This window comes from Prosopis cineraria, unplaced genomic scaffold (genome assembly GCF_029017545.1).
Source record: "Prosopis cineraria cultivar Desert tree isolate PC_DT_omini unplaced genomic scaffold, ASM2901754v1 PC12, whole genome shotgun sequence".
NCBI lineage: Eukaryota > Viridiplantae > Streptophyta > Magnoliopsida > Fabales > Fabaceae > Prosopis > Prosopis cineraria.
In genome coordinates, this window is record NW_026555343.1 from 38,643,148 (window position 1) to 38,658,948 (window position 15,801).

The 15,801-nt window shown below is 30.7% G+C and overlaps 1 protein-coding gene across 1 annotated transcript; it reads right to left on the reverse strand.

Annotated features, from left to right (window-relative positions):
- Positions 1–12,313: 12,313 nt before the first annotated feature.
- On the reverse strand, positions 12,314–14,506 carry LOC129289335 (LOB domain-containing protein 22-like). Its single transcript, XM_054926095.1, has 2 exons — positions 13,737–14,506; positions 12,314–12,469 (listed from the first exon to the last, which is right to left on the reverse strand). Exons 1-2 carry the CDS (start codon positions 14,504–14,506, stop codon positions 12,340–12,342), a joined length of 900 nt encoding a protein of 299 aa, XP_054782070.1. The 3' UTR covers positions 12,314–12,339.
- Between the last annotated feature and the right edge of the window lie 1,295 nt (positions 14,507–15,801).

Consider the following 15,801-nt stretch of genomic DNA (forward strand, 5'->3'; position numbering starts at 1 on the left):
GGATAGTTAATCTGATGATACGATGGATTAAAAATATAGGTTAAAGTTCTTAGGGATATAATAAATATTATAGAATATTTTTTTGAGGTTGAAACTCATGTTTAAGAATTTTTGAGTTAAACTCTAGATCTATATGGTTGAATTTATGTTGAATATGAGATATAGGGATGAACATCTGATTATTAAATATTTATTTAAGTATGAATAGGTATTTTTGAGGTTATAGAAAGGTGATTTGAGACTTCAGAATAATTCTAAAATTTTTAATTTATTTTTGGATGAATTTTTAGAATATAGAAGGATGAAATTGTGATACTAGAAGTGATTTGAGGCTTAAAAATAGTTTATCAGGGTACGAGAATTTTAGAAAAGAATTTGAGAAGTTAAATGAGGCATAAATCTTAAATTAGTGTTAATATGGATTATAGATCTAAGACTTTCTAACTTTTTAAATTAGAGTTATTTATTTTAATGTAAAATTAATATATAGTATTATGAAATAACTATGTAGATTGTGTTGACAAAGATAGTAGTAAAAGAGGAGTTGTAAAGAAAAACTTGTTATTTAAGACACAAGGTAACCATTATTAATGTGTTGTGATGAGTGTGTTTGTGAATAGTTATGTATTGTTTTATTGTTTAGAAAAATTATGAATTATTAAAAATAAATACTGTTACATACTTGTTTGAAATTATTGTCAAGTGGGTCAAAAATTTATTTTTGTTTATCATGATGAGATATTTTGTTCGAATATATTTCTGTTTGGATATTTGAATAATGCATGACTTGTCAGGGTATTTTAATATATAGTGTTAATGAAAATTTTTGTTCGGTTAATTATTACCATATGGTAAGCCCTCATTAGACCCAATGAGTGGCGTGTCGCTTGGTCCAACTCACCTTTGTCCGGGTGATTTAGCATCCGAGCATGGCGAAAGGGGGATATAAGGTGCAGTCATGCAATTAAATACTTGTTCGGTTTGTTTGAAAATATTATTCGGTTAAATGTTTTGTGTGCCCACTTAGTAATCGCATGATTAGTTACATCCGCATGCATCATTACATATTAATTTTTGGTTACTGGGACTTTTAAGTCTCATTCCCCGTGGTTAACATTTTTACAGGAGCGAGTTCGGCCGAGAAAGCACCAGAGACATAACTTTGGTGTATGAGACACCATCTTTTACGTTGTCTCTCATTTTGTATTATGCAATGTATCTTGTGCCAACCTAGGACATATCTTATTTTGACAACATGTAAACTTTAATCCTTTTTATTAAATGCATTTATATGACCAAGAGGATTATGTTTGTCCCTCTTGATTCATGACCTGATTTGAATATCATGCCATGAGGATCCTGTCTGTCTCTCATGGTTCTAATTGCTTTTTGAGATATTTTAAGATCTGTGGTATATTGTCTTGGATGCATCATGGTAGAAATTTTTCTACCATGATAAGGGTATGATAAGGGTTCAATGAAAAAAAAATAATTTGTTGAATTAATAATTTGTGAAAAATCAGTTTGTAAATTTGAGGATGTTACATGATTGGCAAGAGTCTCCATTGATTATGTTTTTAAAGAGGCATATCGTTACTAATTGGCTGGCTTATCATTAAGCCGATAGGAATAGTTTTAGTATTAGATTTTTTTTAATGATCCACCGCTAGGGTATAATGATTTTTTATGTTAATTCAAGTGTTTCCAATTTATTTATAATTACATAGTTTTAATTGTGGGCCTTATCAACTCCAAAAAAAAAAAAACCTTTTTGTTGTTGTATTTTTTAATTTTTAATTGAAACAAGCATATCAGAAAATATTGTGCTATTGAAAATTAAAACATACTCATAATAAAATAAACTTAATAATAGTCTTATACGAATAATATTATGCACACCCGCAACTTTTATATTTGGTATACTCAGGATCGGTAATTAACTCTGCCATTAATTAATAGTGAAGCAATTAATGATGCAAGCGCCTTTTCCCTTCAACATGATTAGGCAAGTTTAAATTAAGTACCAGTAATTCATTAGGAAAGGAATACTAATCTGTTTTGAGAAAATAACCAACTTATACAATCAAGAAAATTAATTAAGTATAATAATTATGCTTAAAAATAAAAAAATAGATTAAAATACCTGAGTACAATTAAAAAATGGATTAAAATACTCTTGTAATTAATCAAATAAATTTTCATTAAGTAATGTTTTGTCTAGCAAATAAAAACTATAATTTTATGGGAGTTAATTTAGGAAAATTTGTGATAAATGTTTATTAAAATATGTAATATTGAATATAAAAAAAACCATGTGACTTTTTTCCCATCTTCAGAAGTGGGGGGAGTACATAACTAATTTGAATTATTTTTATATTTAATTATTTATTTATTTTAATTGTATCAAACATTTAATCAACTTTTTAAATGCATTAAGTTTTATTCTTAAACTAGTCAAATCAAATAAAATAACTTGATTTCACTTTTGAAAGAGCCATTCCTAATTAAGTTTGGCAATGCCCAAATCTAATTTAATCAAATAGGGATTAAATTTAATCATTACACACACACACACATGATTAATGAGATTCAACTTTAATTATGCTATATTTGGATGTATATAGATTTAGATTTAGATTTAAATTTAAATTTGAGTTAAATACAGTGCTTGGGTAACTACAAATATATGTATTTAGATTTGATCCAAATTCAAATCCAAGTTCTACCTTAATCTCTTTATAATTTAAAATTCTTTCTAAACCTATATTATTTTAAATACTATATCAATCTCTTTTGTAATTTGATTGGCCTATTGATAGTGACAGGACTGGACTGTTGTCGCCATCGATCGGGACCAGACCACCGGCGATGACTTGGACCTAACGGCCAACTGCCACCGGGATTGGGATTGGATGATTGCCTGCGTTGATTGAGATCGAACGTCCAACTTTCATCAAGAACAAGCTGCCAATGACGACGAGGATTAAAGAACTACTTGCAATCAGGATCAGACTATCAATGGTTTGGTCCCAATTAAAGTCTCTAGTTTGGTCCTGATCGAAGTCGTCGATCCCAATCACGATGGGAACCATTCATTCAATCCCTGTCTCAAGTGGCAATCTAGTCTTGGTCAGCAATAATGACTTGATCCTGGTGTTTGCTAGTAATCCTATCCCAGTTGATGCTGGCAATTTGATCCCAGTAGAAATTAGCTGTTTGGTATTGATCATTGTTGGCAGTGTGGTCTCGATCGATGTCGGATATCTAGTATTAGTAGAAGTCAATTATCCGGACCACTAACTTTGATTAGGAACGAACTGCTGCCATCATCCGAGTTGCTTTTAAATTCAAACATATAATTTTGAATTTGGAATTTTACTAAAGATTCAAATAAAAGATTTTAATATTATAATTTAAAATTTTTATATCATCCAAATAAAGAATTTAGAATTTATAAATTTCAAATCTAAATCCTTAACCTAAATTCATCTATCCCAACACAACCAGTGTAATTTGTTTACCTTATTTTAATATAATATTTTTTTAATTCATTTTAAAAGTTGATTCAATAAAAAAGTCTTATAATCCTTAATACAATTAACCCTTGATTTTTGTTTTGTTGAAAAAATATATCTTTTAGTGATTGAACTTTTCTCAATTATTAATGAATTTAGAGCCCATTTGTTTTAGTTTATTTCATGAAAAAATCATTTATTTTTTTTAAAAATTTATTTTATGAGTTTTAATAATTTTTTTAAATTTTAAAAATAATCAAAATTTTCAAAAAAAAATATATTTCTGATTATTTTAAGAAGTTGTTTTGAGTAGTTTTTAAAAATAATTTAATGCAATAAATAAGAAAGAGTATTTTAAAGAAGTGAAATATATGAAAATATCATAAAATTTTTAAATAACATAATAATACATTTTTATAAAACAAAAATTAAGAAAAATATCATAAAATTTAAAAATAACTAATTAGCAATCACTTTTTTTATTATTATAAACATAAAGTAATATCTATTTTTTTATAAAATATTTACAAAATAAATATATTTTTATAAAATCTCTAAACTATTTACAATTATTTATTTTTTAATTTTAAACAAAGCGAGCCCTTAATATCTAAATTTTGAGTTAAAACAACTCAATTATTATAAATTACTAAGTTAATAAACAATAGGAAATGAGTGTACCAAATCAAACAAAAATTACAAAGACCGAGTTTTCTAAATTAACATATGTTACATGATGAATTAAGTTGTTCCAATCCAAATCAAATATTAGGAAATAGATAATTTAAAAACACTTTAAAAACTAAATATGTAATTTGGAATGCTCAATTCAAAAAACTTAAACTAAATAATAGGAAATGAGTGTACCAAGTCAAAAAACATTAGGACACCGGCATAACCTGTATGTGGAAGAATTGGAGAATGAGCTATTTAAGGAACTTGATGATGTTCTAGCTTAAGAGGAAATTCTCTAGTTTCAAAAATTGAGATCAGAATAGGTGACACCAGATACTATCATACGAAAACTCTCTTTAGGTGATGAGCTAACAGGGTTTCTTTATTAAAGAATGATGCGAGAGTTTGGATAGATAATGAATGTGAAATTAGCAGACTCTTCACAAAATTCTTTAGAAATCTCTTTCGTGAAGACAATCTGAACAAGAATTGGTTGACTACTTAACAAAGATGGGGAAAAGTTCTTGAAGCTAGACTTGCAAAGGTGAACAGGCCACTGGATAGGGAGGAGATAAAAAGAGCTTTCTTTTCTATGAATGGGTTTAAAAGCTTGGGGGAGGATGGCTACCAAGCCATTTTCAATGAAAGTAATTGGGACATCATTAGTAATAATATGTGTGAGTTTTTGTCTACCGTGTGGGGGAGCCCCATAAAATTAAGGATATTAATAAAACCTAGATTGTGCTTATTCTTAAAGTGGATTCTCTTGAAAGAGTTAATTAGTTTAGACTAATATCCTTATATAATATGCTTTATAAGGGTTTGAGTTAAATTTTTGACAATAGACTTAAACCCCTTCTAAATGCTTAAGAGATTGAACATTCTATGATGAAAATGGTTAGCAATAAGGGTTTTATGGCTATTAAGATCAATCTTGAAAAAGCTTATGACAGATTTAATTGGAATTTGTCCTCAAAATCCTTAAAGAGATTGGATTTCCTTAGTGCAAGGTCTCCTTTACAAAACCACAGTTAACTTCAATATCAAGGTAATCACAGACTAAACTCTCAAAGGATTACCAAGTTTTCAAAATTACATAAATGAGAATAATTCTCAAATCATTTATAATGGGATCTCAAATTTCAACATCTTCAATTTCTAACAAATACTGAATATGCTTAAATCAAAGTTTTCAAACAAGATGGAAGCTTGGAAAACGTTAGGAATCTAAAACATTGAGTTTTAAAACTCAAAACTATGTTTTGTGCAGAAAATAACCCATGCATCATAGCTCAAGACATATGCATCGTGACGCACTCATCTCTATGCCATGCACCATGATGTGAGGCGTCATGTGCCATAGTGCATTCCACAAATTTGACAGATATCAGTTGTTAAAATGACGTATAAGGAGCAAACTTCAAACTCATCCCAAATCTTCATCTGACATTCGATTGAGATAGTTTCGATGTCTACATGGAGCTTTCTCTTAGCTTTAACTAATAGCATAGGTTTCATACTCAAATTCATTTTTTTGCAAAAAATTGGACTCTAAAACTCATTTTACCACTTTTTCTCTAAAATTCCAAGCCATAGTGTCCTAACTCAACCTTAAGTGCTAAAAGCCTACACTGACCCTCTGACCATACTCAATAAACTCTAGCAGACTCGTGCAACATACCATACATAATCAAAAATACATAAATCTCAAAATCACCACTCAACTCCACATTTCATAAAACATAAGGGGGAGGAATTTCATACATGAAACCATAATTTTCATTTCAATTCATCCAATATACACATGTTTCTATTTGTACAAGTATTTTGACACTATCAACGAGTTTACAACTAAAACTCACTAACTCAAGGTACAAAATACACAAGTTATATGCTATAATAATACAAGTAGTACAAAATATAATATGAAACCAAGTTGGCAATTGTATCAACATTTATACATTAAAAACAACAAAGAGAGGCATATAAAAGGATTACTTTACAAATCCTAAGCCTTTGTGTGTTTTTTTCCAACTTAGATCCGATGAGTTAGGCCCTGAAAATATTGAGAATTGAGGGGTGAGTACAATTATTCAGTAACTAAGTTTCACCTAATTTATATAGTTATATATCAATTATAAACAGATGCAAATAGGCAAAAACACACTATTACAACATATATAACGAACTTGGCTGCGGTTCACAATACTAACAACCATGTGACTGGGCCCAAAAATACTTATATTCATATTAATTTACAATGCATATCATAGGGTTATGATAATACCAACCATGCACCCCCAACACATGTCAGATCATAATAGTAACAACTATGTGGCTGGATTTATATGTATGATCATATGCTAACCTTATATCCTCATGTTATCTTTGACATAAAATTGGTGGCTATCACATAACTACATCCTTCATGGACTAACCTAGCCTTTCACTTGTCAAAAGCTACTGAGCCAGGGTTAACTCATTTATATAATCCGATTTTTCCCAATATCAACAACCAAGAGGTGTTGTACCCCTAATCTAGCCTCCTTATAAACTGGTAGAGACTAATTAGGTTTGAGTCTCTCATTGAACAAGTGAGACAGTCTCAAAATCAACCATGAGATAAGGGCCACCTTTTAATTTCAACGGTTGATGCCAAGGTAAGTTCTCGATTCTAATAGTCACTGCTAATACCATGTGGATTTAACCAACTTCTCCTCTTCCTAGGTGAACTCTCATTAATGATCATGCTATGCACAACTTATATGTTTATGCATTCAAATCAAACATATCATGTCATATAATCTCATATTCTTATACTCAATTATTCTAAATACTTTATATTACACATCATAATTTTTCACCTCTACAATAACATGGCCAAGATAAATTCATAAATCATAATTGGATCGGATGTAAGAGGTTTTCATTTATCAAACCATTCACAAGTTCATTATTTGTCAAAATTGCATCTATAATTCAAAATATAAATCATGATTCAAATCAACCTATTTTTAACCATTAACCAATTAATATTTAACTATATAAAATTAGGTTTTCTCCAATTACCTTAAACCTTTGAGAGGTTAAAGGTTTACCCCTCACACAAAATACTTCTAAAGCTTCTCATAAGCTTGAATGATGCCACAATGATTCACACTAAAAACATAATCAAGAGTATCATCATAATCCTATTTTTAAGGATTTACTAACATCAATTTCACATTTTCTATTCAACCAATCCATAAATCTCTACTTATTCATACTCAATGTGTTCACTACGTTTCATTAAGTCTTTAAACCACCATTAATGAGCCATCAACACTCCCAACAACTATATTTATGTTGATTTTTGGACATTAAATGTTTCACTCAACCAACCATACACAAAACCATTAATAAGGTTTAACTACCTCAAACAACTCCTATTATATTCATTTTAACTAATGGGTTCAGACCCATAACTCTTATGGACTGAAAATAACTATTAATGCTTAATCCTAACTCAAACCATCATAAATGTAAGGGAGAAAGGAAGAAAGGAAGCTTATTATGCTTACCTCAAGTGTCGGGAAGCTTAAAATTGTCTTCAAGGGTCCCAATATGTGTGCTCTAGCAGAGCTTAAATGTGTTCTTTGTTTTCTTCCTCTCATCTCTTCTGAATTTTTAAACAGATACGAACTGAATTTATCAGATTTTTGGCCATACACCACTGCAGTGCATGGCACAGTGAGGCACATTGCATTTAAATCTCCCTTTGTGGGCTGTGGCAGATTGATCACACGTCGTCGTATGTGACATAGAGGGTATTCCTTCACTTTTTCTTCCTCTTTCTTTGGTCAAATAGCCTGCTATTGATCCGAACCCACTTCTAGGGCTTAAATCATAGTTAATTACACCAATTAGGTCCCTCTGGTCATGCACCATATCAACTCACTAATCACACTCATTAGGTTAACTAATCGTGCTTAATTTTTCTAGATGTTACACTCAGTACTTCAATAAGGTCGTGGCTCAGTGCATATCAATACCTAAAACATCTATTTTATGGAATGGTTCTAAAATTGAAGAGTTTAGTCTCTTTAAAGGACTTAGATAGGGAGACCCTCTTTTCCCTTATCTTTTTGTTCTTTGCATGGATAAACTCTCACATATTTTTAATGATACAATTATGGAGGGAAGATGGAAACCTATTAATTTGGGACGAAGAGGAACATCTATCTCTCACCTACTATTTGCAGATGATTTGCTCATTTTTTATGAAGCTAATGTCTCTTAGTTGGAAGTTGTTATGGAAGCATTAGATAAATTTAATGCTATATTAGGTTAAAAGGTAAGTCACGAGAAAACTACAGTATTTTTTTTAAATGTTAATGTTGTGGTATAGGGGGAGATCATCTAAAGGAGTGGCTTTACAAGAAGCGAGGCGCTTGGCAAGTATCTTAGATCAATGGACACTAGGGGATGTAATAAGAAACAAAAGTTTAATTTCTTGGTTGAGAAGGTGCAGAAGAAGCTAAGTCGCTAGAAAGCTCGGACCCTTTCCCTTACAGGTAGATTGACTCTTGTACAATTATTTACAGCACAAATTCCTATTTACCACATGATGCATAATAAGGTTCTTGTGTTTGTTTGCAAAGAAATTGAAAAGACAAACAAGAATTTTATATAAAACTTTTCTCAAGATCAAAATAGATTCATACTCTTAGCTAGAAAACTGTGTACCCTTAAGTCGTATTGGGGGTATGGATTAAAAGATATATTTGTTATGAATGCAGCACTCTTATGTAAAATAATTTGGAATGTTATTGCTAAAGCAAATAATCTTTGTATAAAAGTTTTTCGGGTGAAATATATAAGGAAACTGACTCACTAAGTATGCCATTGTAAAAAAAATGGGGATTTTGTTCTATGAAAGAATATTGTGCATTTATGGCTTAAAGTTGTTGATCACCTCAAATAGGATGTCCAAGATGGTAAGCTGATGCTATTTTGAAAATATAAATGGCTTGAAAACAATAATGCTTTATGGGATCGTTATGCCCAACAAATACCAGATGAGATGGTTAACATGAAAGTTGCAGACTTGGTCACTAATGGGGAGGAATGGAATTTTTCCTTTCTTACAAACATGTTACAGATTTAGGATTACTAGTTGTTAGTACGGCACCACCCTCTAAGGTATGGTGATGAGAAGGATAGGATAAGGTGGGGTCTTAAGGTTAACAAATCTTTTTAGTTTCCTTTATGTACAAAACATTATGTACACCTACTGAAGGGGGAGAGGATCTAATATGAGATTTGATCTGGAAGTGAAAGGGGCTTAGACATATCCAAATGTTTATGTGGTTGGTTTTCTATTAAATAATCATGACTACATAGAGGAGAAGTTATTTGTTTGGCTCTCCTAATTGTTACAAGCTTTGCCATGATAAAATTGAAGATGTGATGCATATTTTGAGGGAATGCCCTTTTGTAAAAGAAATTTGGATTGGTTTTGTTTCCACCTTTGATGATTATATATTCTTTTCTTTAAACAAATATGATTGGTTCGCTTGGAACTTGAAAGGAAAGGATTGTATTGATAGATGGAATTCGACAATAGTTTCTGTAGTCACCATTTAGAGCTTGTGGAAAAATAGAAATGAGCATATTTTCATGATAATGTTGTCGTGGAAATTGATTTGCAAATTAGAATTCAAAATTTTACTAATAGTGTGTAGTCAAGTTTTGAGAAAGGCATACATATTAGAGGGTATATGAGACAAGAACTATCGAAATGGGAATTTCTACCAATAAGGTGGACAAAATTGAATGTCAGTAAAGCTGCTAAAGGAAGCTTAGGCACCTCGAGATGTGGAGGTTTATTTTAGAATGAAAAAGGAACATGGATTGGGGGTTTCACTTATAATTTAGGTCTATGCACAGTGAATGAGGCTGAATTTTGGGTAGTCTATCATGGATTACAAATAGCAAGTAAATTAAGAATAACAAAAATGATTGTGGAAAGTGATTCGTTTGCAATTTTACAAGAATTATAGTAAACTTTGGTACTCAAGGAAACTTAGAATTGGTGTACAAGAAAGATGTTGGATATTGTTAATGAAGATTAGCAGGTTATCATGCACCATGTGTATAGAGAGAGTAATAAGTGTGCAGACTGGCTCGCTAAGCTTAGAACAACACAAAAGTATGAGTGCAAGATGCTAGAAGATCCTCTAAGATACCTTTTGCAGTGGCTTTATATAGATATTGAGGGTGCTTTACACCTTGACTATTATAGCTATTTTTTTTAGTTTGGGCTTTTTCCCCCCTTTTCTTCATAAAAAACCACACTTATAAACACCTTCTCTCTCAATTCTCTTCCATTTTTAGAGCTCTATCTCATTCTTAACACTAACAATCTAAAATCAAACATTTTACAACTTTTACTCTACATTTGTTGAGATCGCTTCTTCTTCTCCATTCTCCAACCACCATCACTAACAGGGTCTACCCTTCCATGAAACCCGCCGTCTACGGTGGCAATAAATGATATTTTCCCACCATAAAGCCCAACTCTATGGCGTCGTTAGACTTGCCTATCATCCTTAACCTTACCACTATAAATGCTATTGCACCTTCTGCTCTAGTTCCTCATCATTATTCTTATCCTCCTACTCCTCATCAACATCTCTAGCATCGTTCTCTACCTCCTTTACCATCTCATAGCCCTTCTTTCACCATCAAGTCCTTCAAACTCTCTTACCTCAACATCACTTTCTCCTCTGCACTTAACTCCAAATTCAAACTCAATATCACTACAAGAAACCCTAATTACCTTTGAGTTTAAATTGATCTCAATTTTAGTAATCTCCAGCGACCTTAATATCGGCGATAGGATATTACCATCATTTGACCATGGCAAGAAGAATGCAAGGCTCTTGAGGGCTTCGATTGTGAACGATGGTGTAGTGTTGAACGGTGAATCTACTAGTAGATTGAAGGATGATTGTAGAGCAAAAATAGATTGGACATGAAGGTGAAGGTGAAGGTGAAGATGGGAAGGTTGATGACACCGAAGGCAGGACTTTGAGTTTCTTGTGAAGGAATCAAGGCTACTCTTTTGGCTGCTAGGAAGAAATCGACGATGGCAGCAACTTTTGGCACCAAGTACAAGGTTGATGTTAGGTTCAAGATTTAGAAATGGTACATCAGACAAAGATTACTACTTGAGGAAAGTGTGAAGCTATTTTTTTCCCTTTATTTTTGTGCCCAATTTGACAATTTCTGTTTTCAATCCTCCTTGTGTTAATATTTAATAGTATATTATACAAAATTTGAAGAACGAGAGTAGTTAATCATTTATTTTTGGTGTGGAAATAATTTGTCTTGATATAAATATTATTGTCTAAATTAATATATTATTTTTTATTTTTATCATTAATTTCCTAATTAAAATATTATAAGTCCATAATTTTTAAGGCATAAGGTAATGATAAATAAGATGATAAGATACGATTATTTAAATCATTTAATGAGTTGTGACTTGGGAGTTATGGTAGGTACGTATAGCATCAAGTTTGATGTTAAATAAATGTACTAATAATGATTTAGAAAAGGATTCAGATTAAATCATCTATATAGCAATGAGCTTTAATTTCTGAACAAGTTAACATTACTTCGCTAACACTTGCGCAAAAATTTTGACTAGAGTATACACAAAAATTGCAGATATGTTCCTCTTCAACTATATTCATAGGTTAACTTTTTTCTTTCTTCATCCATAAGGTGACAAGTTAATAACTACTGATAGAGAAAAATACATGTTAAATAAAAGTCTCATTCATTAATAAGTTTACATGCAAACTGAGAATATCTAATTTTACAAACTGAATTCATCCCCTGACAAAACTTTCAATAAGAATATATTAGTCATGTTGGAGAGCATACTGATATTTATTCTATAGAAAATTAAAAAACTAAGAAATAATATTTTCTCTACAGGGAATTGGTCCTATAGCCGCTTCTAAGCTCTTTTGCTTTCTATCTTAATTGATAATTAAGGGAAAAAAAAGGAACTGTTACGTTGCAAAACTGAAACTTGAAGCAAGAGTTTATGTGAAGGAGTCTAGGACAGCCTATGCTATATTATATAATTAAAAATTTATCAGCTAGTACAATTTGTGAGGGCGAACAATGTTGCAGCACCTTTTAGGTCATGGTCTTGAGCTTGTTGGATGCAATTAACCTCTTCATTTACTACTGCATTCTCTATCTTGAACGAGATCACTTCATCACTGCGTATAATTGTAAACAAAAAATAAAAAAAGCTTGATCACGTTAAAAAAAAAAACAATTAATACACAAGTAAACAAACAAATAAATATCATTATATTAAAATATACAATCCAACATATATCAAGCAATATTATTTACAAGTAGTTATATATGCATGACGGGTTTATTTTTCAAATCATACAATACATGAAGAAATCTGTCTGGCTAATATATCAACATATAAAAGTTTGAGGATGATCAAATATTTTCATCGAAAAAGAAAGTATGATCTAATTGAACTATGTATAGTACTCCTTCCGTCCCAAATTATAAAATACTTTTAGACAAAATTTTACATACCAATAAAGCTTATTAAATATACTTTACAAACTTACTTTTTCAAAATAAAAATATAAATTTTTTAAAATATTCTTCATTTAATATTCCATTGATGAAAGAATATTGAAAAGAGAGAATATATAGGAAAAATAATTTTAGAAAAGTATCATTAATAAAAAAAATTTTATCAAAGGGTTTTTTATTTTGGGACGCTAAATTTTTTCTAAAAGTGTTATAATTTGGGATGGAGGGAGTACAATTTATTCCTCAAATTCCATATAATACATGAGAAATGCCTAGTGTACATGATAAAATTTATAGCGAAACGTCCTATACTTACAAATCATGAATAAATTAAACTTAAGTTCTATATATAGTTAGGAAATTATGTCTAATTATTTTCTTAAATTGTTAGACTATTTCGCTTTAGCTTTCAAAGTTAAACTATGATCCGAAAATAATAAATATTTTGAATCTCTTGATAAAACAATTAATTAAGTATTAAGTAGTTTATAAAAAAATCACGCCAAAAAATAATTTATAAAAATACCTAATAATTTAAAATTTAAATATTATTTGATTATGTAAATAAATAATGAGTTTTTTATGATCTATAACCAAAAGAAATCCATATAAAATTTTTGGATTACTGCAAGATTACCCTATCCAGGTGAAAATGGATGAAGAAGGAGTTACAGACAGCATTGTAAAAGTTGCATTGCTCATAATTTATAAGAAGTTTATGGCTTCTGACAGTTTTCACAAATATATTGAATATTGATTATTATTTTCTCATCATTAATTGTTATAAATTATCAACAGTAAGATTTATGCATTTTCAACCCAGGTTATGATCGAGCACAGCTTTGAATTGTGTAATAAATAAATAAATAAATTGCATCCATTATATTCCTGCGATACATTAAATTAACATTGATGAAAACAAACCTCCGTTCAACTAATTCTTCAGGTTCAAAACCAATGTCGTTCCTGTCATGGCATTGAATTTCAAGCATAGACGACGAAGATTTCTGATCATTATTGTACAATTCATCACCGACATAACCACTCTCATCGTTGCCTTTTTTGTTATGCAACGACAGCGACATGGATTCTTGCACAGCCCAAGAATTAACATCGTCCCGCAAATTAGGAACAACATCGTTATTGTGATGCTCCTGAACCATCATATACGGATCTTGTTGTTGAGGCGACTGATGATGATAACATCCAGGAGGTAGCGGCGATGCAATATTATTATCATTAGGGTTACATAAATCCAAATTATCCATATTGATATTGATATGATGAGAATGATGGCAATGATAATGACGATGAGCTTGAGTGCGAAAAACGTCGAGGTGCTGAAGAACAAGGTCAAGTTTAGCCTTGTGGAAATGGATCTGAGCTTCGAGCTCTTGAATGTATCTAAAACAACCTCCGACAGGGTCATTAGCTCGCATGTCGGACTGGTAAATGATGGTCCGCATGGCTTGGTCCTTGTCACAAGGCTCAAGGCTTTCAATGATTTTGGTAATGTTTCGGACACCGAACAGTTTGTGAGCATTGAGGAATTGACGAGGGCGATCGTAAGGGAAATAAGGAGCGAGAATGCAATCAGGAGTGCACTTCCTGCGACGATATTTACAGGCAGCGCAAGCCTGGTTGTTAGAGGTGTTAACGTTGTTGTTGGTGTTGGAGGTGTGAGAGAGGTTCATGGCAATGGCAAAGGAAAAAGAAGAAAGAGAGTGCGGCTCCGGCGGGAGAGGCTTGGGTGTAATCTCTCCTAAAATTTCTGGGCTTTAATTTGTTAGACAGAAAAAAAGTAGGCAAACTCGAGGATGGCAGATGCATGGATGGAGTGAAATGAGATGGGACACCTAATACGTGTATGTATATCACTTCATTTTAATTAATTTTTTAACTTATACATCTTAATCATAATTATCAACCATAGCACTTATACTTGAATTTTACATGTGCAATATGGGGTCAATTTATTTTTAAAAAAACTTATACACATATATGTTCTATAATTATGAGCATAAATATAAAAAATTAATTCATTTCAAAAGACTAATCTATTAGATAAGAGAGCCTTTGAAATTATAAATTAAACTTTACTTGTGACTTGTGAGGCTCTTTGGTATGGAACTCATAACAATGCCAATGTGATAATGAGTAGCTCCCTATGTAACACAATTCGAAAAAAAAAAAAAAAAAAGACATAGCAAAAGACCAGTCTATAGGGTAGAGAATTTTTTGAACTTATAAGCCATGTTTCACTTGTAAAGTTCCCCAATTGGAAGTCATAACATACTCCATCAGTTCAGAATAATTATAAGGCAATTTTACCTAATTTATATACATACTCAATAAGTTCATTAGTGAAATTTAAAATTATAAATTCTTTTCAAATTTAACCTCTATTTATTAGAGTGTTTAAATTAGAAATAATTATTAATTACACTCCATAGTTAAAGATATTTTTTTAAAAAAATCATATTAATTATACTTTGAAATACTCAAAATGTCTTACATAATAAAATAACCATCAAATTGAATATTTTAAATCATAAAACTGTTCATAAGTCAGCTTATATAAAGCATACTTTTTCGTATTTTAAATTTAGATCATTTTACATGAATTTTTGGAATATCAAATGCCTTTAATTCAAAAACGCTCTTATTGCAATTTCCAATGAGCATATATAGAGAACATTTGCTGTGTTAATGTGGGTTAAAAATGAAAATATATTCAATTTTAATTAAAAAAATTATGATATAACTTGTTTTGTTTTGATATGATAAAAAGTGATACTATAACATTCAAGACTAGTATATAACACATCGTCATCAAAATTTGAATCAAATGAAAATTAATTAATTGGTATCCATTTAAAACTTTTCAGAATTAATCAAAAAGAGAATTGGTCAAATTGGTTAGAATTTTGACCGATAGATCTCCATTCTTTTACATTTATGTTTCAATTTTACAATACAAATTATTAAG